General features: G+C 34.6%; 1 protein-coding gene across 1 annotated transcript; it reads right to left on the bottom strand.

Moving 5' to 3' along the window:
* Positions 1-1,425: 1,425 nt before the first annotated feature.
* Positions 1,426-6,010, bottom strand: LOC139861583 (glucan endo-1,3-beta-glucosidase 2-like). Its single transcript, XM_071850019.1, has 5 exons — positions 5,883-6,010; positions 3,177-4,430; positions 2,881-2,908; positions 2,186-2,777; positions 1,426-2,078 (listed from the first exon to the last, which is right to left on the bottom strand). Exons 1-4 carry the CDS (start codon positions 5,965-5,967, stop codon positions 2,639-2,641), a joined length of 1,506 nt encoding a protein of 501 aa, XP_071706120.1. The 5' UTR covers positions 5,968-6,010; the 3' UTR covers positions 1,426-2,078; positions 2,186-2,638.
* Positions 6,011-23,779: the final 17,769 nt, after the last annotated feature.

A 23,779-nucleotide genomic window follows, 5' to 3' on the forward strand; every position in this document is an offset into this window, starting at 1 on the left:
TGATAAGAGACATTGCTTATAAGATATTGAAGATGATGTCTTTGTCTCAAGTGAACTTTGTCATGATACAAGTGAATTTTTTGAGATTCCTTGTGAGAAAAGCTATTACAATGATGCATTTTATATTCTCATGTTTGGTATTGAAGTGTATAACATGCTAGACTTAGACTTGTTAATGACGATCACTCGCATATATCAATTCACAATGAATATTCTGTTGTGTGAAATTTATGTTAAGACAAAATCGGTATTTCATTCAGTTGAAGGATTTGGTATATTGTAAAACCAAACTAGTAACAACAATACTGTGCAATTATATATGGAATTCGATTAGAGGCATGAATCCGTTGATAATTATAAACAAAACGATGTCTATATATGTTATATTATCTTGGAGTTTGATTTTCCTAGTTGGAGTTCAGGTTTACATTTGAATGCGAAAACTTTGTTAAGTTTTATAAATACGACGTCTCTAGGTGAAACCTAGAATATAACAAAGAATTGCTCAAAATGTGTTAAAATCTAGAACACATATGATGTATATCTCATTGTGGGGAACTGCCTCATCGATTAGACTCATATTTCAATTATATGCTTATAGCTGAAATTTACATAAAATTGCAAGACATATACGGGAAGCTTTGAAAGCATAAGCAGTAACCTTTGTTAGTTGTGTAAAATGCACACAAAATGTGGGGTGTCTTGTATTTTGCTATTAATTCATGATTCACGATTATGAAGTTGTTAATATTGGTAAATGAGTCACCTGCCACTACTTTTGAAAATGCAAATATGACGGTATTTTCTGTCATAAATATAACATCTTCTTCGACTCAAATATAATTAACTTTTTTTTTCATCTCATGGTGTTTTACAAACAAATGATTAATCTTTTCGATGATTCATAGACTGTGGTGCAAACCAACACATGGTTTGTTCATGATGAAATGTTGTTAGGATCTTCAGAAACGAACAAAATCGTGGATCCCAAGGCGGAATCAAGCGATTTAGGCTTCTAGTGAATATATGAAGCTTTTGGGGATGATTTAGTCAAACCACAAGAGATCTTGTTATTAGATCAACAGCTTGATCGCTAGCTATTCACCTTATGCAAAGATTTTGGACAATAAGCACATGAGAGAAATCGCTAGGGTTTTGGACATTGTGCGTGCCACTTTCTCACGCGTACGTGTGAGATCACTCAACCGTACAGTTCACACGTGTGGTTGACCATTGGACTTCACTTGAATCTACTAAGTACCACTCGTACGTATGAGTATTTTCACTCGCAGGTGTGAGACTTTGCACGTGCGTTTGACTGAGTGTAACATGTCATGTGTTTGATTCAATTAACTGCGAATACCTGTTATACACTCGAGCGTACATATATCAAAGTACAAGCAGAAGCAGTTAATTACATCATAGTGTATCTCGAACCAAATGTCTGATGTTATCATTACAAACATGATAGATGACTAGGGACTAACAAATTTGCATCAACAAAATTCCCCCAGGACGTAGACATTTATACCAAATTCGAAATCCAACATTCAGTCAATTAGTTGAATCTCAAACCCTTCTAACATGGATCTTGAACCTTTGTATTTCAGTATTCAAGCGTGTAGATTGTGAGCGAAGCAGATTAACAAGACTCGCTTGTATTGCATCGCTTGCTCCTTGTTTTCTTCTTCAAACAACAAATAATTATCGTATAGTGCTCAAACGTCTCCATCTGATAGATTTCTCAACCACATAGGGTCAAAAACCCAAATAACCTCTGGTACGTTACCAACAAGATTTTCTGCACGATATAAAGCTATAATAACTTCTTCAGACAGTTTGTTATAATACCACCACAATTACATATTTCCAAAGTTCCGTAGCAGTTTCATCATTGGCAACTTCTTCATTTTCCTTGCATACTTGCAGAGCAATTTCGGGTTTCCATCACGTCTCTTCTCAGTCAGACTTCCATAGATCACCGGAAATTGAGGTCTAAATGTTACCCACTTGGTTTTGAAGTCGTACCTCAGTCTCTTCTGGAACTATCCTTAAAACAAACTTGCACATCACCTATTCTGTATATCAGCATGTAATATATTAGGCACTTAAAACTATCGGGCATACTCCTACCCGTCTGTAACTAACTAAACTGTAAAACAACTATAACTATTTAACTCCGCACCTTAGAAAAACCGCACACCCCGCCGCAACGCGCGGCCTGGTCCGGCTTTCGTTGATAACTATACGTGAGTGTGTGTTGTGTACAGTCTAACCAGACTGTCAGGTGACATTACTTGTTTCTCCTGGCTAAGCTCAGTATCACTTTACTTTAAAGTTTCCATAGTTGTTACTAATCGAAACACAATAAGTTGGAAGATAGTGCAAGATTTCACGAACCAGTAACAAAATAAAGAATCAAATAATCCTGATTACATTTTTCATCGACAATCTCACTTACTGTACGAGACCCTCAACAACAACAACAAAGCTAATACTTCGTAATAAATATAATTCTAAGTCGTTTTGTACAAAAGCACGTCTCCTTGTCCAACCTCTTAACTGCCAAAATTGGAAATCGCTAATACGCCTCCTCATGATCTGGACCCAAGAAAATATTTCAAAACCCGACCGCACTTCACCATAGCAATACAGCCAATATAGCCTTGATCATAAGGCCCGAACCCACGTAGTCACTGTAGATCCTCCAGCTCGACGAACTAGTTGAATTATAATCTGACATTGTGCTGTTAAAAACCGTTCCATTCATACTATCACTAAACAGTACACAACACAAAACAAACAAAAGTTAACATTCACAAACACATAAACTTTATATGACCAAAATGACCAACACTAAAATGTCAATATTTTAATTACCTTCCTACAAACTGACAAGATCCATGACCTGAAACCCCAAAAACAAAACATATAAACGAAATCAGTAAAATCGAATCAAATAATAAACAAAAATTAGATAAATGTCATAGTTACAAGAATAATCTAGGGTTGTTCAATATTTGGTTTCAAACCGGTTAAACCAAAACCGAACTGAATGAAAACCCTAAAAAAGCAGGGCAGATTTTAATTCGGTTTTCGGTTCGGTTTTCGATTCGGTATGATTATATAACCAAAATAATCAAACAATAAAAATGCAGAGTAATCTTGAGCCTTACTTGGATCTGATGTTGTTAGCATTGCGACACCGTTAAAGTCACAAGTCCCTTCGCCTTTTCCCATCATATGATAATAACTATCGAAAGCAAAAGTCGCATGTGAAGCAACATTGTCCGGTTCATAACACGCTTGACCCTGCAACAACGCGGAACAGTTTACCTTCCCGGGCCCACAAGCCCAATCCAAAGCAGCTTGCAACATTTTCTCATCTGCACCTTCTTTGGCTGTACAATGAGTCTGGTTCGTAGTGTCATTCGCAAACGTTCGACCCGAATCCGTCAATTGTAACACATATATCGGCTTCCCATTCGGATCAAACAATCCCCAATTCTTCTCTGAAATCGGCCCGTTTTTATTGTCTTCATTGTAAAGCTCGTATATATAGGTACTAACCGCAATCCCAGGATGTTTTGGTGTCCCGGTTTGATTCAAAATGTGTTTGATTAAATTACTGTTGTACGTGTTTGCGTTGTCTAAAGTTGCATCGGGCTCATTCGGGTCACCTTTCGATGGCCAACCGGATTCGGTTACAAGAACCGGGACATTCGTGACGTTTAACGACGCCATAGCGTAATACGCAGCATCCACCATTGCATCAAAAACATTACTGTAATGTAAAAGAGTGTTTGAATCTACAGCTTCTTTATTAGCCGGTAAAGGGTTAAAAAGCGCGTAATCTAACGGTATTACACCGTTCGATTGCATGTAATCGTAGTACGGGTAAATATTAAGCATAAGAGACGACCCGGTTGACTGTAAAAATTTCAAAAGCGGAACCAAAACCGGGTTCCATGAATGGTTAAAAAAGGCTTGTGAAGGTGGAAATGAGTCAAGAATAATAGTGGATGCAATTGGGGTTGATACTTTGATCTGACGGTCGAGATTTGATGCCACGAGGGCACTTTGGATGAACTTGAGGGCGGTGACTAGGATGGGCCCCGCATTCGGGAGGTTGTTGAAGACTTCGGAACCAACACAAATGGTGGTGATGTTGGTGGCCGGGTAATGAGCTACGATGTTTTGGGCAACCCAATGGGCAGCTGTTGAGTTCGATTGACCGATTCCTAGGAGTTGGTCGTTAGGAATGGTGACAGCGACTTTGATGCCGGTGTTGGCTAAGGCAACGAGCATACCTCGGTCTGCGTCGTATAATCTGATGTGGCGAATTTGTTGGGATTTAAGGAGGGCTACTACTTGAGTTGGATGTGGCATGTCTGAAAGGTCAGTTCCTATGTTCACTCCTAAAAATGCATCTGCAATAACAAATTTTTTGTTATTTGAATGTTACATATAGTCAAATAAGAATGTAGTATGATTATGATATGTGCCTCAAAGAATTCAACTTATAATGTTGTCTATAGTATATAGTATATTAAGGAGTTGCAAATTAATAAGATATAATTATAAATAAATATAAATATAAATATAAATATAAATATAAATAATTACACAAATGAAAATCTCAAATCGTTAAAAAAACCTTGAAAAGTTAAGTCTAGAAGTATAAAGCACGATTAAAAACAAAGATGAACTGATAAAGCTTTTCGTGCTCGGGCTATCAGGTAAGAAGAGTTTTATTTTAGTCAAATGTACATGGTCTAATCGAATTATTCGTAACTATTTCCGACGACAACTCAATATATGTAGCTACTGAGGTTTGAACCTAAGATTTATTGTAAAAAAATTATGACTCCAAGTTTACTGATTAAACCACGGCTAAAAACACAAGGTTAAATACATATATAATGGACACATTCCAAATTTACTGAGGTTAAAGACAGCACTGTTTCATTCATGTTAAAAGGTGAGTCTTGAATACATGGGCATATGACCAAATTATATTCCACATGGACATCACATGGCACTGCTCTCTTCTTTTCACATAACATTCTATATTGCAAATAAGACAATAAATGGTAGATCTATAAATTAGTGAAAAGGATATAAATAAACCTATATTATTATGTTGCATTTCAAATTTAAACCCAAGCCAGCAAAAGAATAGCAGTTCATCCTTATTGATCTATCCCTTTCCCGTACTCTTTGCATTACACTAACTTTTTTCCACTAAAAATATAAATTTGTGTAAGATATTAGCTAATGATAATGATCTTATAATTAATTACCCCATGTTTGCTCTGTTATAATTATAACTGTCACTGTTCAAAGATGAAAAATACTATGGTTTGGTTAAAAAAAAATAAAAATAGAAGTAGATGGAGGGCACATTAACTGCATCTCTCATAGTTGGCTTTTAACTCAAAATGCAAGTACTCTAGTCTAAAAAGTAAACGTTCATTAAATAAACAGTAGCTAAATAAATTAATACCTTAATACTCTTAACATTAAAATCCAACATCCCACATATTAAAGGTTTAAAAGAAAAATTAATTAACATAGTAATACAGTGACTAAGACAAAAATTGACACTTTACTCATTGGGTTGAAAACCCAATTTGTTAGCTTAAATATACTTGCACAATAAATTGTAAAATAAAATAACTATCCTTTTTCATCTTCAATAACACTATCTTAATAAAAAAAAAATAAGCACTTTCTAAAGCATATGTGTTAATCAACTTGCACACTCAAGCTAGCTGATTTAGGTTTTTCCTACACGGATACCACCCAAAAGAAGAACTTAGGGCTTAACATAGTACCAAAAAATTAATATTACAAAAATGAAATTTTGATAAGTTTCATACCTTCATCTGCAGAAACAAGAAGAAAGACTGATAACACCACCAGCAGCAGAAACTTCAAGGAACTAAAACCACCAAATTTCAACATGACTCAACAGAGACACCCACCACAAAGCAAAGATCAAGAATCAAGAAAGTAGAAGAAAAGAGTAGAAAAATGTAAACAAGAATTAGGGGTTATATATTCAATAAAAAAAAAGAGAGAGAGAAAGAATGGGTTTTGTGCATCGATCAATGGGACTCCTGATGGGTGTCAGATGATCAAACGGTTGAGATTTTAAATGGATATATGTGTACCTAGTAAATAAAAGAACAAAATAACCATAGATATATGGGTATAGCCGTTAGCTTGTATGGTAGGGGCCTTTTTTTATCAGCTTTTTAATGTTTTAACGTTTGGGGGTTTGTAAAATTTGCAGGTAAAATGGTGCACTCGTGCTAAATAGGTAGATTTATGGAACGATAAATGAAAGTAGGCAAAACGTGACAGGATTCCTGGCTTAAGTTGTCGAAACAAGTTTTCTCGACTCAACGGTCATATTTTATGTACTTTCTCAACAGTATTTTTTTATTTTCCTCTTTTATTCGTTACTTCAATACTTTAGTTAGATTAGTAAGATGCTTGGATTGTATACGCTCCATTCTCCAACTAGAATCCACTTTACTTTCTTGTTCTTCTATTCATTATTATTAATTATTAATATCTTTAGAGTCCTCTCAACAACTATAACGACCCTGGTTTTTTCAACGTTTAATTAATAATTATTATTATTAATACTTGTGATTAAATGAATGTATTGTTATACATTTACTTGTTACCATGATTGACTTTTAATTGCCCGACACGTCTTTGTGACACACGAACATTTCACGAATAATATTTTCAGATATTATTTACATTCATGATTGATTTTTATTAATCATTTTAATTAACTAAGGTTATTAGTTAATTACTTGGGCTTTGTTGGATTAAATTGTTAACTACTTGAACTTGGGCTTTTATTAATGTTAATGGACTTAAGAGCCCACCCTACTCATCTTAATGGACTTATTAGCCCATCACTCATGTAAGTATTACTTTAGAACTAAACTAGTTTGATTAATACTTATGGAATCTAGTTACAACACCATTACACCTAGTTCCCATGCAAGCTAACCTTATACCCATCTTTTTGAACCAATTCATGCATGAAACTAGTGGACTTTTTCCTTCCCCTTTCCCTTCCCAAAACCGTCGGCCTCCAAGGAGTATTAGGGAGTTTTTTTTTTCCAATTTCCTTATTACTTCATTCACTTGTACTCTTTCATTTTACACACACACAAATTACTTGCAATTTCTCTCAACTTTTCTCTCATCTTTCTCTCCATTCTTGTAAGTAACAAGCTTACTTTTTCTCTCTTCTTTCCCTTGATAAAACCGTAGCCTAACAACACATCATCATCATCCTTTTACTTGCTTCATGTTGTTGTTTAATTACTTGAACTTTTGTTGTAGTTGTTTACTTACATGTTGTTAAGAACCAAACTCTCTAGTTTGTTCTTCATTCTATCTTGTTATTACAAGAACATACAAGAGCCTAAACTTTCTAGTTTATGTTCTACATCTAATGTTTTGAAAGATTGAAGGTTCATGTGTTGTAAAAGTCATACTTGAATCCATGTTTGTACACTTAAAGTTTACTTTCTTAAAGATCAAGATCTTGGCTTGAATCTTTAAAGTATGAACAACCATGAACTAGTTACTTGTTTATTTAGTTTATTACTTCATTTCCTTGCACTTTAATTTCGTGATTCATGTTGTTGTTGGTCAAGTGTTACTAGTTAACTTTGATCTCATTTTTCTTGAACTAAAGTTAACTTATAAGTTCAAGAACATGGAAGTTTAGCTTTCTAGTTACAACTTCAAATACTTATGAAAGATCTAAGCTTCTATAGCTTATGGTCTACTTATTTTGTCATGACAAAGCTTGTAAGCTTACATACACTTTGCAAGATGAAAATCTAAGTTTTATAGCTTATGGTTTCATTAAAGTAAAGATTCAAGTGTTATTACTTAGGATTTAACTTAATAACTTTAGATCTAGACTTTTGGGTCTTGAATCTTCAAGATCAAACTAAGAACTATGTTCTACAACTTAAGATCTTGATTAGTTAGTTTACTTTCAAGTTTGTAGCTTAATATTACTTTTAGAGTTCATGTATGTGTCGGATCTAAGATCTTGATGTAACTTTGGTTCATCAAACTACTTGCAACACCTAATTGAGTTGTGCTACTTATCTTAGACTTACACTTGCGTTATGATGGTCAAAACTTGGTAAAGATGATGTAAACACGTCAACGAGTTGTACACTTGAAGCTATATGCATCAAGGATGAGAACCGTGATGAACGTCAAGCACCAAGAACCCACCGGAACCTACTGTTTACTATTTTCTAGAATTGATCATAATACCTGGGCTACTGTAAATTTGATTTTCAGTTAGCTCTGTTCGAGTAGATAATTTTTCATTTAAGACTCGTCTTAATCCGAGTTACGGTTTAGGATCTATGGCCCTCCGAACGTCACTATGTCCTTTTAACGTTGTGCTAAAAATTCTGACCTACTCGCACTTAAACCGTCGCCACGGTCAAACGAAGGCGAGTTTGATTCTGGAATTTTTACAGCAACTAAAGGACTTATATACGGAGCCATGGCCACTGGTGTCACCTTATTTTAGTAGGTATAGAGGCCGTGGTGACTGATCGAAGTCAGCCTTTGTTTTAAAATCTTTTCATGAACGAAACTTACTTTACACCTTTTTGTTTAATGATGATTGATGATGACCCTTAAGACCTAATTTACATACATTTAAACCTATTGAGACGATTTACTGACTTAGTAATATTTGACTTAGGTTGAGGACTTTCTGGACCTACATACTTGCTTACTTTCCGACTCGACTTTACTACTACTTTACCACTGTGAGTTATAGCATCCCTTTTTACTTTAACTATTTTGGGAACTGAGAATACATGCGCATTTTATGTTTTACATACTAGGCACGAGTACTTAAACTTTATATATGTGTGGGTTATACAACGGCATAAACATTCCCTTTAGCTCGGTAACGTTTAGTCATTGGTTTTTTAACCGGTGAACGCGAATCTTAGATATGGATCCATAGGGTTTGACATCCCCACTCGGGCTAGTAGCGTAGCATTTAACGGGTGTTTAATACTTCGTATACATACGCACTCGCCAAGTGTACTTTCAGGGGGTTATAAACGTTAAGTTAGTTACCAAGTGCCCACGGTTAAACATATACTTTATCATACTGTTTTGAAACGCTCTTTGTAGCACTGAAATCTCATGGCCTACCTTACATTACTGTTATACTTAAACTATAGCTCACCAACCTTTGTGTTGACGTTTTTAAGCATGTTTTTCTCAGGTGCTTAAGGTTAGCCGCTTCCGCTGTTGTACTAGTCTTGCTGTAGACACCCGCTGCTTTAGAGATGTCACCGCATGAATGTTTATCTTGCATTCATAAACATTATTACTTTTGAAACTATGATTTGTAACGACCTAAGGGTCACGCACTATTATCTTTGCTTCTATTCATAGAAGCATACTTTTGATGTAAAACATTCGACGTTAGTTATGACGTCACCTTTTACCATGAATGCAAACTTGCTTTGAAAACACATATAGTGTTTGACCTTGTAATGATCCTGTTGTTGATGATTCGTACACGATGGTTTTATACGGGGCATCACATTTGGTATCAGAGCATTGGTTGTAGGGAATTAGGTTGCATTAGTGAGTCTGGACCGACCCGAGTAGGATTCACTAATAGGACTAATCTACAACTTGCTAGTTTACTTGTTTCCGCTGAACTTACTGCATGCCGCTGCTTACTTTTACTACTATATGACGTATGCTACTACATGATTTCACTACTGCATGATATTATTTGCTTTCGATTGCATGCTATTTCGGTACGATTTGTTATTATTGCCATGCTACTTACTGTTACACATGATCTAGACTGTCGTAGTTATATGGCCTAATACGTGCTTGCTTTATGACTTACTGACATGAAAAATTTATTTTTCCTTGTTCAGATGTCGGATATTCCACCTGCTATCATTTTGGGCAGCGATTCAGACACTTCAGCCACTTCACCTGCCACTGTTGCAGATCCCCCGATCCCGTCGGCGACACACTCTAGTGACCTAGGCGCTTCATCCTCCGGAGCTAGTAGTCATGCGCCTGCCCCAGTGGGTATTGCAGACGGAGCCGAGGACGTACCGGAGATTCCAGCTCCACTTGCCCCGGTACCTCAGGAGCTACATCACCATCCCGGTGGTGTTGTGATTCCCGCGGAATTTGGGGAAGGTCCATTCCGTAATCAGTATCGTCATTGGTGCCGACGCGCTCCTGATAGACGTCTCGTGCCGATCGGACCCGCCCGATACCGACAGATGATGGACGCCCGAGGAGAGCCAGTACAGCCACCCGTGCAGCCACCTCCACATGATTCAGATGACCCATCATCCGACGACTCATCCACCGACGACTCTAGTGACGAAGACTCCGACGAGGAGGACCCTGATGATGCACCTGTACAGCCACCCTCCACCCCGCCGAAGAAGCGGTACCGTTTCGATGGTACCGTCATTCCAGGAATTAATGAAGGTCGAGCATTCACTGACGCATATGGTCGGCGTCGTAGGGTTACAGCCCGTAAGCGGCTTGTGCCGTATCCTGCTAATCCCTTCATCCGTAAGCCTTACCGCTTCGCAGCCTCTACATCTGGAGCCGGACCGTCTGCACCACCAGCTCTACCAGCACCACCCGTACCAACTGCACCGCCTGCCCCACCATCCCCCTCTGTCGAGGAACTGATGAGGGAGGTGGAGATCCTCTGTGCTCGGGTAACTGAGCTCGAGGACCAGATGTCCCACGTATTGGACATCCTACACCCACCTTCACCGTAGGGCTTTTGTAGTAGATTCCGTTATGTAATCTAGTTGTAGTTTTATGTATTACTTATGTATTGTACGAACCTATGCTGATGTATGCAACTTATTATTATTAATGAATGGAACTTTGCGTTATTTAATTCTTGTACGATGTTCTATTTATGTTACTGTATGATGATTCTGTGGTATTTGTATCTGGATTGCATTACTTAATAAACATGTGATGTGTTGATTCCATGTTGGCTACCATATACTGTATTATTACTATTTGAATACTGGATTTTAACTTGAGTCAAAATTTTTATTTAGAACACCATGGCCAACGGACGATCAACACCTACCGCAGCCCAAATCGAGGAGATGATCAATGAGCGAGTCACCACAGCTTTAGCAGAAAGGAACCTCCAAGCTCCACCGCCACCGGCACCGGTTATCCAGCCCATTCATAATGGGTGCACGTACAAAGAGTTCCAAAGCTGCAAACCCCACAACTTCAGTGGAACAGAGGGGCCGGTTGGTCTCACTAGATGGTTCGAGAAATTAGAATCTGTGTTTCGAGTTAGGAACTACTCAGAAGCGAATAAAACCAAGTTTGCTTCATGTACGCTGTCTGACGGCGCACTAACGTGGTGGAACACATTGGCTCAAGCAAAAGGTATTGATGAGGCATTTGCTACCCCATGGGAGGAATTCAAAGGGGCCCTGATTGAGGAATATTGCCCTATGACCGAGATCCAGAAGATGGAAATTGATTTTATGCAGTTGAAGGTTGTGGGAAACGACCTCGATGGTTACAATCGTAGGTATTTGGAACTAGCCCTAATGTGTCCTACCATGGTCATCCCGGAATTCAAGCATATGGAGAGATACTTGTGGGGACTTCCTAAGTCCATTAAGGAAAATGTCACCTCGTCTAAGCCACCCAATGTCCCGGAAGCAATGCGCATGACGCATACTTTAATGAATCAAATTATCATCGATGAACCGGAGAAGGCTAAGTCTGAAGCGGGTAGTAGTGAGAAGCGCAAATGGGATAACAACAAGGGAAGGACCTATAATCAAAACCCGGCGAAACGACATGAGGGTTTCAGAGGAAACAACAACGGTGGAAACCCCAATTCGAACACCAACTCAAACCCCAACTATAAGGGTACCCTACCACAATGCAAGAGGTGCTACAAGCACCATACCGGGTATTATAACGTGGTTTGTGAAAAGTGCCAATGAACTGGACATATCGGTAAGGACTGCAAGGTTACCACCCTGAATGGGAAGCCGAACACCAATGGACCGAAAAAGTGCTACGAATGCGGACAAACGGGCCATTTCAGAAATACGTGTCCCAATAAAAGAAAGGACGGCGGACCACCGCGTGGTAGAGCTTTCAACGTTAATGCAAGGGATGCACGTGAGAACCCCTACTTGGTGACAGGTATATTTACTATCAACAATCTATTAGCTTCTGTCCTATTTGATACTGGTTCCGATAGAAGTTATGTATGTAAACAATTTTGCGATAAGATTAATTGGTCGTTAGTCCCTTTAAAAGAGAGTATGCTTGTCGAGGTAACTAATGGAAAACTTGAGAAAGTTGACCAAATTAGCCGAGGAGCTATTATCAACATAGCTGGTGTGGATTTCGAGATTGACTTGATACCCATTAAGTTGGGAAGCATTGATGTTATTGTCGGTATGGACTGGTTGACCAAGATAAGGGCCGATATTATCTGCGGAGATAAAGCTCTTCGTATAACACAAGGAGATGGTGAGCCACTGATCATTTACGGAGAGAGATGTACCTCGAAGCTGAACCTCATTAGTTGCGTGAAAGCGCAGAAGATCATGAAGAAGGGACGTCTTGCTGTTTTAGTGTGACAACCCGGAAATTTTCGACCAAATTTAAACTTAATCTTTATATGATTTCGACACGATAAGCAAAGTTTGTAATGTTGAGTCTCGAAAATTTTGGAACTATGTTCATACATTCAATTACCCTTTTGACTATGCTCTACGATTCACGAACGAATATATAAATGGATATAAATGTATATATGTATATATATATATTATAACTTGAAAACGTTAACAAAGTATTAAATGTATAATATTTTATATTAAACGTATTTGTCTCAATATATGCTTAATATATTCATCTACGGAATTAGAAGATAATACCAACGATTGGATTAGTAGATATTTCAACAATTATAAATCCCGTAAATATTGTGATAAGTCTTTGTTGAGAGGTTCACATTGATTTAAGAAATCATTCCTTTTTAACTGTATTTGATATTTAAATAACTTGCAACGTGTATAGAAAAAGTATTTATATATATTGTATATATATAGTAAGGTTCGAAATTATTTTTGTAAACAATAGTAACACCCATTTATTATTGCGTTTGATAAATAAATATTATATACAAATTTATATTTTTCTAAACGAAAATATATATTTTACAATGTGATAATGCATAGAATTGAATTAGATATAAAACGTTTCGATATTATTAAATATATTTTAATAAACAACGAGGAGTTGATTTATAGAAGCAAATGACCAAATTACTAAAATGTATAAGTTATACTTTGAGTAATATAGTTTATTGATAATTTAAGATTATATTTTGAAAAAGGTACGAATCACGAAACGTAAAGTACAAGTTTTCTAAGCATACGAAAATGCATTCGAGAAACCGAAAATGAGACATTAGTCGAGCGTAAACGTACGAGTCATCGGACCAAAAATTAAAAGTCAACTATGCATGTGAATATAATATAATATATAATTAATTAATATAAATTATATATATATATATTATAAAAATATGTCGACAAACAAAACAACAAAAAAATTGTGAGCTGGATTTTGGGGTCATGCGATCGCATGAGAAATAGGCATAAAACCCATGCGATCGCATGGGCATCAGATTCCAAAAATTTACCTATAAAAGGTCAGTTTCTACTCGAGTTCTTTTACACAATTTCATATCTCTCTGCTCTATATACATATATATTAAAATTATTATTATTATTATTATTATTATTATTATTATTATTATTATTATTATTATTATTATTATTATTATTATTATAATAATTATTAAGATTAATATTATTATTAATCTTATAGTTAGGAGTATTATTATTAGTATTATTATACATAAAATACTACGACGAGGTCATGAGCATGTCACTTTCAAACATGTTTTCAAACGGGTTTAAGCTAAGGAAACTATGGGTTATAGCTATGGAGATTATGAGTAATGTTCATGGGTATTATTCGCAAGTCTAACCTAGTGTTTATCATCTCCGTTGCGTCTACGTACTTTCCTGCAATATTGAAACACAATATTGATACGTGAGCATTCATATCTTATCTTATATATTAATAGTGTATACATGTCTAGTGCTCGAGTATATATGTTTGTGCATGCTAGTATGCTAAATTTCGTCGTTAAACAATTTATGATGAATCACGAATTAAATACATATATTACTAATAAAAGGTATGTGATATGCATGTTTTTGGAAAGCTGGCGAAAAATCAATAACTTTTCTTTTAGATATCGTATGATTTCGATGAACGAATTAAAAGATATGATCAACTGAATTATGATTAACGTTAATTGAAATTGCTTTTGAATCTGCAATTAATATTTAAACAACTTGTTTATAAGATTGATAAATTGAATTTTTAAATATTACCAGCGGAGTAAATGAATTCTTATATAAGGCACGTCTCGTTTTGTTGAAAAATTGTCAAAATTGATTGTTTTATCATATTTTAAAGCCTTATAAAAACTATAGTTTAATTTTACAAAAATTAGGAAACTATGTGAAATGTTAAAATGTTTCGATTGCCATGATCATTCAACTATTGTATTGAGTCAGATTGACTTTTTGAAATGACTTTTGATAACTTTTGTATGTCGATCTCGAGCATTAGGATTGTGATACACTATGACCTGACCTAGCTTGATAGACAATTATTGACCAACATATGTTCTCTAAGTTGAGATCTATGGTTATTTGGTATTCCGAGTTTCGGTCGCATTTCGGAGAATGACCTTATGTGCTGCTAAGGTGAGTTTCATTTGCTCCCTTTTTAATTGCTTTTGCAATATATATTTTTGGGCTGAGAATACATGCACTTTATTTTAAACGCAATGGATACAATGTAAAGACCCGTCCTAATCCATCCGGACGAAGTCCATCTCGATTATAAACGATTCACAACAGTTGATTACATCGCGAGGTACTTGACCTCTATATGATACATTTACAAACATTGCATTCGTTTTTGAAAAGACAATCTTTCATTACATCGAAAGTTGACGGCATGCATACCATTTCATAATATATCTAACTATAATTGACTTAATAATAATCTTGATGAACTCAACGACTCGAATGCTACGTCTTTTGAAATATGTCATGAATGACTCCAAGTAATGTCTCTAATATGAGCTAATGCACAGCGGAAGATTTCTTTCATACCTGAGAATAAACATGCTTTAAAGTGTCAACCAAAAGGTTGGTGAGTTCATTAGTTTAACATAAATAATCATTTCATAATTTTAATAGACCACAAGATTTCATATTTCCATTTCTCGTAAACATACGTCCCATGCATAGAGACAAAAATATCATTCATATGGATTGAACACCTGGTAACCGACATTCACAATATGCATATAAGAATATCCCCATCATTCCGGGATCCTCCTTCGGACATGATATAAATTTCGAAGTACTAAAGCATCCGGTACTTTGGATGGGGCTTGTTGGGCCCGATAGATCTATCTTTAGAGTTCACGTCAATTAGGGTGTCTGTTCCCTAATTCTTAGATTACCAGACTAATTAGGGTGATATTCGATTTGATAATCCAACCATAGAATGTAGTTTCGATCACTTGTGTCTATTTCGTAAAGCATTTATAAAAGCAGCGCATGTATTCTCAGTCCCAAAAAAATATATATTGCAAAAATATTTAAAAAGGGAATAATGAAACTCACGCATATAAATATTGTAAAATAGTTAATAAAGCATTTGCATGTATTCTCAGCCCCAAAAATGTAAGGAGTAAAAAGGGCAAATGAAACTCACCTAATGTATTTTGTAGTAAAAATACATATGACTATATTGAACAATGCAGGGTTGGCCTCGGATTCACGAACCTATATCATTTATATATATATATATATATATATATATATATATATATATATATATATATATATATATATATATATATATATATATATATATATATATATATATATATTAACACATATAATGGTAATCGAACAATTTATGTATTATAAGTGTATTAGTTGTTACTTTAATTATGTTTTTCATTAATAACCTAATTAGTTACATTTATTAATATTTATTGTAAAAAGTATTAATATAGTTACATTATATGTAGTAAATATGTTTTTATATAACTAATAGTTATTCGATAAAATAATATTGATAATAGTAGATAAAAGGTGTTTCATTCTATAATAATAATAATAATAATAATAATAATAATAATAATAATAATAATAATAATAATAATAAATAATAATAATAATAATAATAATAATAATAATAATAATAATAATAATAATAATAATAATAATAATAATAATAATAATAATAGTTATGATAATAATAGTGATAAAAATGATACTTTTAATAATAATAATAGTGATAATATCTAATTTGGATCATGACATAATTATAGTTTTACTCATTTTCATATTTGTATTCATAATTTATATGTATATATAATAATTATAATCCTTACAATAACTCTTATCATAATACTAACAATAATAATACTTATAACACCAATAATAACACAATTAATAATAATCTTAATAATAACAATAATAAAATTAATAGGAATAATAATAATAACAATAAACAATAATAAAAAATTAATAATGAGAATTATACCCTCCTAAACGTCATCGATCAATAATCGTCATTCATCATCACTATCGTCCATGATCATCATGATCTTCATTATCGTCATCATCATACTCAAATCATAATCATAAAATAAAAAAAATTAATAAAAGTTATGATAAAATGAAAATAATAATCATAATCATAATAACAATAATGATAAAAGGTATACCATTATCATTATCATTTCCATGTTCTATTATCATTATTAACACATACACCACGGCATCATCATCATCATCATGTCTCGGCATCATCATCTTGCACGTCATAGTAACATCATCATCATCCTTATCGTTTTCTATATTCCGATTCCTCATCATCTTTAATCAACATCGTGACTCATCACGGAGACCATCATCATTAAACCCGTCATTTTCCTAAACCTATCTCTTCATCATAATCATCACCTAATCACCATTGAATCAACTCTCGGCTCAATCGTAAACACAGAAACGTATACCATGGCCCGATAAACAAAAAAAAGGAACATGGTCTAACAGTTAAATCAAACATTGCCCAACCCAAAAAGAATCCCTCGGCCCAGCAGTAACGTCCATTAAACAGAATCAAACGGCCCATGCTGCAACCAAAAATCCAAAAACATAAATAAATTAAATCGCTCGGTGTAGGGAAGGTGGGGTTCGGTTAATATAGTAAATGGAAAGTGGAACGTCCTTATTTGCTCCTTTTGTTGGCCACCATGTGCTATAAAGTACCGAAAGTATATATATAAACTCCAAGTTATTAAAGTGTCGGCCACAAAAAAAAAGGATAAAAGGTTTCTTTGCAGCAGATTAGTATGAATCAGGTGGTGAGGCTGCATGAGGCTTGTCGACATCAAAAAGTAGGTAGGGTCTTCTAATTACATCGTGTAATATTATATGCTCTTATTCCTTTGTAATTGTCGGCCACAACCAAAAGAATTTATATGATGTAGGTGGTGGCTTGGATTTAATCGATCAAATACAGGAACTGCAGCAGTAGCAAGGACAACAACGAACAAGAAGGTTATGGGTTTTGGTGTTTGTAGTCGAGTAAGAAGCAAGAAACTAAAAGGGTTTTTGGTTTAGTGATCGAAAGATGGAAACAGAAATCGAAAAGATTATAGCAACAAAGATGATGATGGTGATTATGGGTGATGTGATGCGAGGTGTATATAAAATAGTTATTAATTTTAGCATAAAATACTATTAAATACGATACAATTTTACACAAGATATTTATTTATTTATAGAATGGATATACTTAAACCTTGCTACAACACTTATAGGCAGTGTACCTAATCGTACAGTAGTGTAGTTTTTAGTAAGTCCGGTTCGTTCCACAGGGAAATCTTTAAACAAAGCTCAACGCTATATTAGTTTACTTTTATAAAAATACAAATATATATATATATATATGTAATATTATTATTATAAAGGGGGGTTTTTACCGTTTAATGACCGGTTTGTCGATTTTAAGACTTTAGTCGCAGTTAAAACCTAATGTAAAATATAAAATAAATACAAGACTTAAATTAAAGCGTAAAGTAAATAACGATAATGAAATTGCGAATAATAAAAATGCGATAAAATAAAATTGCGATAATTAAAAAGTACGATAATTAAAAGTGCGATTAAATAACAATAAATAAAAGTGCGATAATTAGAAGTGCAATTAAATATAAAATAAAGGAAATTAAATATGAAATAAAAGAATTATGCTTATTTAAACTTCCGTAATCATGATGTTTGACGTGTTGATTTTAGTTTTATGCCCATGGGTTAATTGTCCTTTGTCATGGATTATTTAATATGTCCGTCTGGTTTTTGTCCATAACAGTCCATCAGTCATAAATATAAAGTGCGAGTGTCCTCATCAAATTATTCTTATACCCGAAGTTAAATATTCCAACTAATTGGGGATTCGAATTGTAACAAGGTTTTAATACTTTGTTTAATGAATACACCAGGTTATCGACTGCGTGTAAACCAAGGTTTTACTACTTTGTTAACAATTACACCAATTACCCTTGAATGTAATTTCACCCCTGTTTTAATTATTCTAGTGGCTATTAATCCATTCCCGTGTCCGGTTAAATGAACGATTATTCGTACATATAAATAACCCGCCCATCGTGTCCGATCGAGTGTATATGGTAATTTATAGGGACGCCCAATTGTAAATCTTTATATCAACATTAAGAAACTTTCATTTAGTTAAACAAATATAAAGCCCATTAATAGCCCATAGTCTAATTTCCACAAGTGTCGTTCTTTTGTCCAAACCCCAATTATGGTACAAAGCCCAATTACCCAATTTTAGTAATTAGCCCAACATCATGATTACTTCGTTTTAAATAAGCATAATAATAACTTAGCTACGAGACATTAATATAAAAAGGTTGAACATAACTTACAATGATTAAAAATAGCGTAGCGTTACACGGACAGAATTTCGACTTACACCCTTACAACATTCGCTAACATACCCTTATTATTAGAATTATAATTAAAATTAAAATTAAAATATAAATTATATATATATATATATCGTATAGATAGAGAAGAGAGAAAATAGAATATGAAATTTTGATCAGAATTCGGTTTGCTTTATAGCCAGAGTTGAAATTTGGGGCTCCGCGACTCGCGGCAAAATCCCCTTCAAACTCCGCGAGTCGCGGAGGTTAATTTTACAGCTCAGTCCTTGGAGTTTTCTCTGCCGACGGTTTTTAATATATATATATAATATATATATAATTAATATAATTAATTATATATTATATTATATTTATATACATAGTTAACTTGTAATTTTTAGTCCGTTGCGTCGAGCGTTAAGAGTTGACTCTGGTCCCGGTTCCGGATTTTCGAACGTCCTTGCGTACAATTTAATATCTTGTACTTTGCGTTTTGAATCTTGTACTCTTGTGATTTCGAGACGTTTCTTATCAATAATTGGAACCTTTTTGATTGTCTTTTGTACTTTTGAGCTTTTTGGTCGTTTGCGTCTTCAATTCGTCGAATCTGTCTTTTGTCTTCACCTTTTATTATACAAACGAATATCACTTGTAAATAGAACAATTGCAACTAAAAGCTTGTCTTTCTTGAGGAATAATGCTATGAAATATATGTTCGTTCTTAGCATTATCAAATATTCCCACACTTGAGCGTTGCTTGTCCTCAAGCAATATCGTCTTGAAATACTAGAATCACTTCTTTATTCTTCACACTTTGTACATCAGTGATTTCTATACGGCGGTATAAACAATGGTAGTAACGATATGGTTTACAGTCCCACATGACTATAAAAATTTAGATCCATTAAGGAAATTGGATCTTTATGAAAACATTTGATCTTTTGAAAATTAAATCTAGTTTTTACCCTAGATAAGTTTTCCGGAATAACCCTTTACCGGTGTTTGCAAAATATTTTTGTGGGTTTGGTGGGTTTTAGATTTGAAAATTTTAGCTCAAAACTTGCTGTTTTGTGTCACCCACTTGCTAACCTTGTATTTGGAAAGCAACACGTCCAGTTTACTTGTTCCGTATATTACCTTTCGGCAAACTACCGTCCGGTTGTAAAGGAAAGCGTTGAACAAGCAACTGTTAAGGCAATGTCCCGTGACATGCTTTTGATTATGGTCTATAACGTGTCGGACGCAATTACTATCCTTGGTAGGAGCAATAGTAAAGCTCACTCTTATAATTTTTCGGTATGGCACAAGGTCCTGTCTTTGACCACTATGCAACCACCGTTCTTACGGTTGACACCCGATTTAGTTCAGGTGACCTAATGAATTCCAGGTGAATTCCTAGGATTTTACGTTCAATGGTAATGAACGCATTGAAAATAGGGTTTTCAGAAAACAAATCGGTTTGTAATTTTTGATCAAAATATTTTCTCGTTTAAGCACGAGTTTAGATATCATCGAATTCCATGAGTTTGTAATTCTCAATCTTTAAGGTCAATCTCTAGGATTGAGTAATATCAGTCTTAAAAGCTGATTTTTAATCTTTAAGGAGATTATCCTTTCTGGGGATCTGATTCATTAGTCTTATCCAGCTAATTTGCATGGTGCCCCCCCATTGTACGAGATAAATCCTTCTCATGGTTAGGATAAATCTGACCACATGGCGACCCTGTTTAATGCTGAGGTCCGTGGATTTCCTGCTGATTTTTGTGATGACTTTTCTAGATTTTTCGTCAACCTACAGCTGGTCTGGACGACAACTTCATGACCTAAATCAAGAAGCGCGTGTCTTTTTCGGAAGACTTTACTTCCTTTTAATGATGGAATTGATTCATCGTGTAGATCCATCTCTTCTTTTCTTTCATCGGGTAAAACAGTTTAGTTTAGTCCAAAGCAAAAGTATTTTCAGTTATTTGTTACAGATATATGTGACATATGTTTAAAATAACTTGGTAAATTTTCCCACACTTGGCTTTTATTTTCCGTTTTATCGTCCTCTATTCCATTTTAAATGAATTTTAACATTTTAGTTTGTTTCTCAATTTATGTCATTTCCGAGGTAACAATAATTTCGGTGTTAAAACCTAGTTTTATCGTTCATAAATATGTATAAACATGATTTTGAATTCATTTAATTGAAAATTTTGAAAATTTTTTACTAGAATTGGGTAGTCAGTATATAAGACTAGGGCTGTTCTTTATTATCAGAGAGCACTAGATTCTAATACAACTACTGCTTTACTAGTATTTTTAATGGTAACCAAGTGTTTAATATAAAAATTTTAAAATCCAAAAGAATTTAACCCCTTCCCACACTTAAGATCTTGCAATGCCCTCATTTGCAAGAAATCAGTAACAATTTAAATTATTGAGGGTGATTTGTGTGAAAATGATTAAATTTTTACCAAAGTTTCCAAATATATTGGCGTTTGTTTGCTGAATGATAAATGGTGCACATCATTTGTTCATTCCGTCTTGTTGTTATTTCACATATATTTTGCATCTTGTCGTCAAAATTAGTTGCTTTTGCTGAACTTAATGCCAGTCTTTGAAAATGCGTTGTTTTACCCTGTTGTGTACATAAGATAAACTGCAAACATATATACATATTTTTGAAGTTTGGTATATTACCCCACATTCAAAAATTATTAAAGTTTAAGAATAAAAGTTAAATAATTATAAAAATGATTACAATATTAACAAAAATATTAAATGTATCAATAATTACAAATTACAAAATAATAAAAAAATAATAAGTAAACTAAGGATGATATTGGTACCAATAGGGGTTCCAGGCATAACCATAAGTGCTATAGAATGCTTCGGCAGGGTCATACGTAGGATATGGTGGCTGCATCTCTATAGACCAAGGAGGGAAGACGGGTTTCGGTGTAGGAATATAGTTTCTACTTATATGTTGGCAATGAGCTATGATCTGGTTCTGATGAACTTGCCAATCTTCAAATGCTCTCTGTCTAGCATTTTCGTATTCCTGAGAAGCTATAAACCTATGCATTTCTTGCATCTCATTCCCCCCTCCTACATTACCTTGTTGCTGGTTTCTCTCCACCTGTGGATGTCTACCATGGTATCGTACTGCGGCGTTATTTCGCCTCTTCAAAACTTTCGCACCATGGTATACATTTAAACCTATAGTATCGCGGGGTTCCGGCTCTTCTAGTAATAATCCCCCCCGACTTATATCCACACCGAGATATTCACCAATCAAAGTAATAAAAATACCACCTCCTATTATGCTATGTGGACGCATCCCCCGAACCATAGCTGATAAATAATAACCCACACAATATGGTATACTTACAGCGCTCTGTGGGTCTCGAATACACATATGGTAAAACAAATCTTGTTCATTTACCTTTTCTTTGTTCTTACCCCTTTGTGTAATCGAATTAGCTAAAAACCTATGTATCACTCTTAATTCGGCTCTATCTATATCCAAATAAGAGTAATTTCCCCCTTTGAAACGGTGATGGCTTGTCATTTGACTCCACACACCGTGTGTATCAAAATTTTCATCTATCTTTCTACCGTTTAGTATCAATCCTCTACAATCGGCAGACGCTAACTCCTCAGGCGTATATATATGTAAAGCCTGAGCCATGTCCAGTAAAGACATGTGGCGCATCGAACCGCCTAACAAAAATCTAATAAAAGAACGATCGGTTAAACTAGCTACCCGATCATTCAACTCTATACTACATAACAATTCTTCACACCATACTTTATATACAGGTCTACGTATGGTGAATAAACATATCCAGTCATTAAAAGAAGAATTACCATACCTCTGTACAAGTAATTCCCTAATTGGCCCGGCCAATTCTACAGCTTCTAAGGGTCCCCATTCTATGACCCTCGGTACCTCAACAACCTTGGAATGAAGAGTATGCAAATCCCGTTGATATTTTGGATAATCTATCCAAAGTCTGTCAAATCTCAGGTTCGGGTGCAACTCTTCCAAATGCACATCGGAAAAGGTCATGACTGGATGAGGTACATCCTGCTTGTAGTAGTTATCCACCTCCTGTTGTTCCAAATTCTCAGCAGGAGCATTGCGGGCTTGGGATGAAGATTCACCCCTTTCATTCTGCAAAACACATCAAACACAATTTTTGTGCATCCAAATATGCATTAGTGTCAGCAAAATCATCAATCAAAATAATTACAATGACATTATCAATTTATATCAAACTTAAGCTTATTTTCACATTTTTATCAAATCTACACTTTTTCAAATAAGCATATACGAAAATTTTCGCCAAGTTCATAAGCATTCAACTCAAATAACATGTCAAAATAATCATTAATAACAATCAAACAAGTCTCAAATGGCATTATCTTTCAAAAATCAAGTTCATGAATTTTAGACTTGAAAAAGTCCACTTTAATTCTCAAAATCATGTTTAGGCTCAAAGTTTGGATCATTTAACTACCTAGACATGTTACACTACTCAATTTAGCAACAATTCATGACAAAAATCGGCCATAACCTGTTTA

Source organism: Rutidosis leptorrhynchoides, chromosome 8 (genome assembly GCF_046630445.1).
Source record: "Rutidosis leptorrhynchoides isolate AG116_Rl617_1_P2 chromosome 8, CSIRO_AGI_Rlap_v1, whole genome shotgun sequence".
NCBI lineage: Eukaryota > Viridiplantae > Streptophyta > Magnoliopsida > Asterales > Asteraceae > Rutidosis > Rutidosis leptorrhynchoides.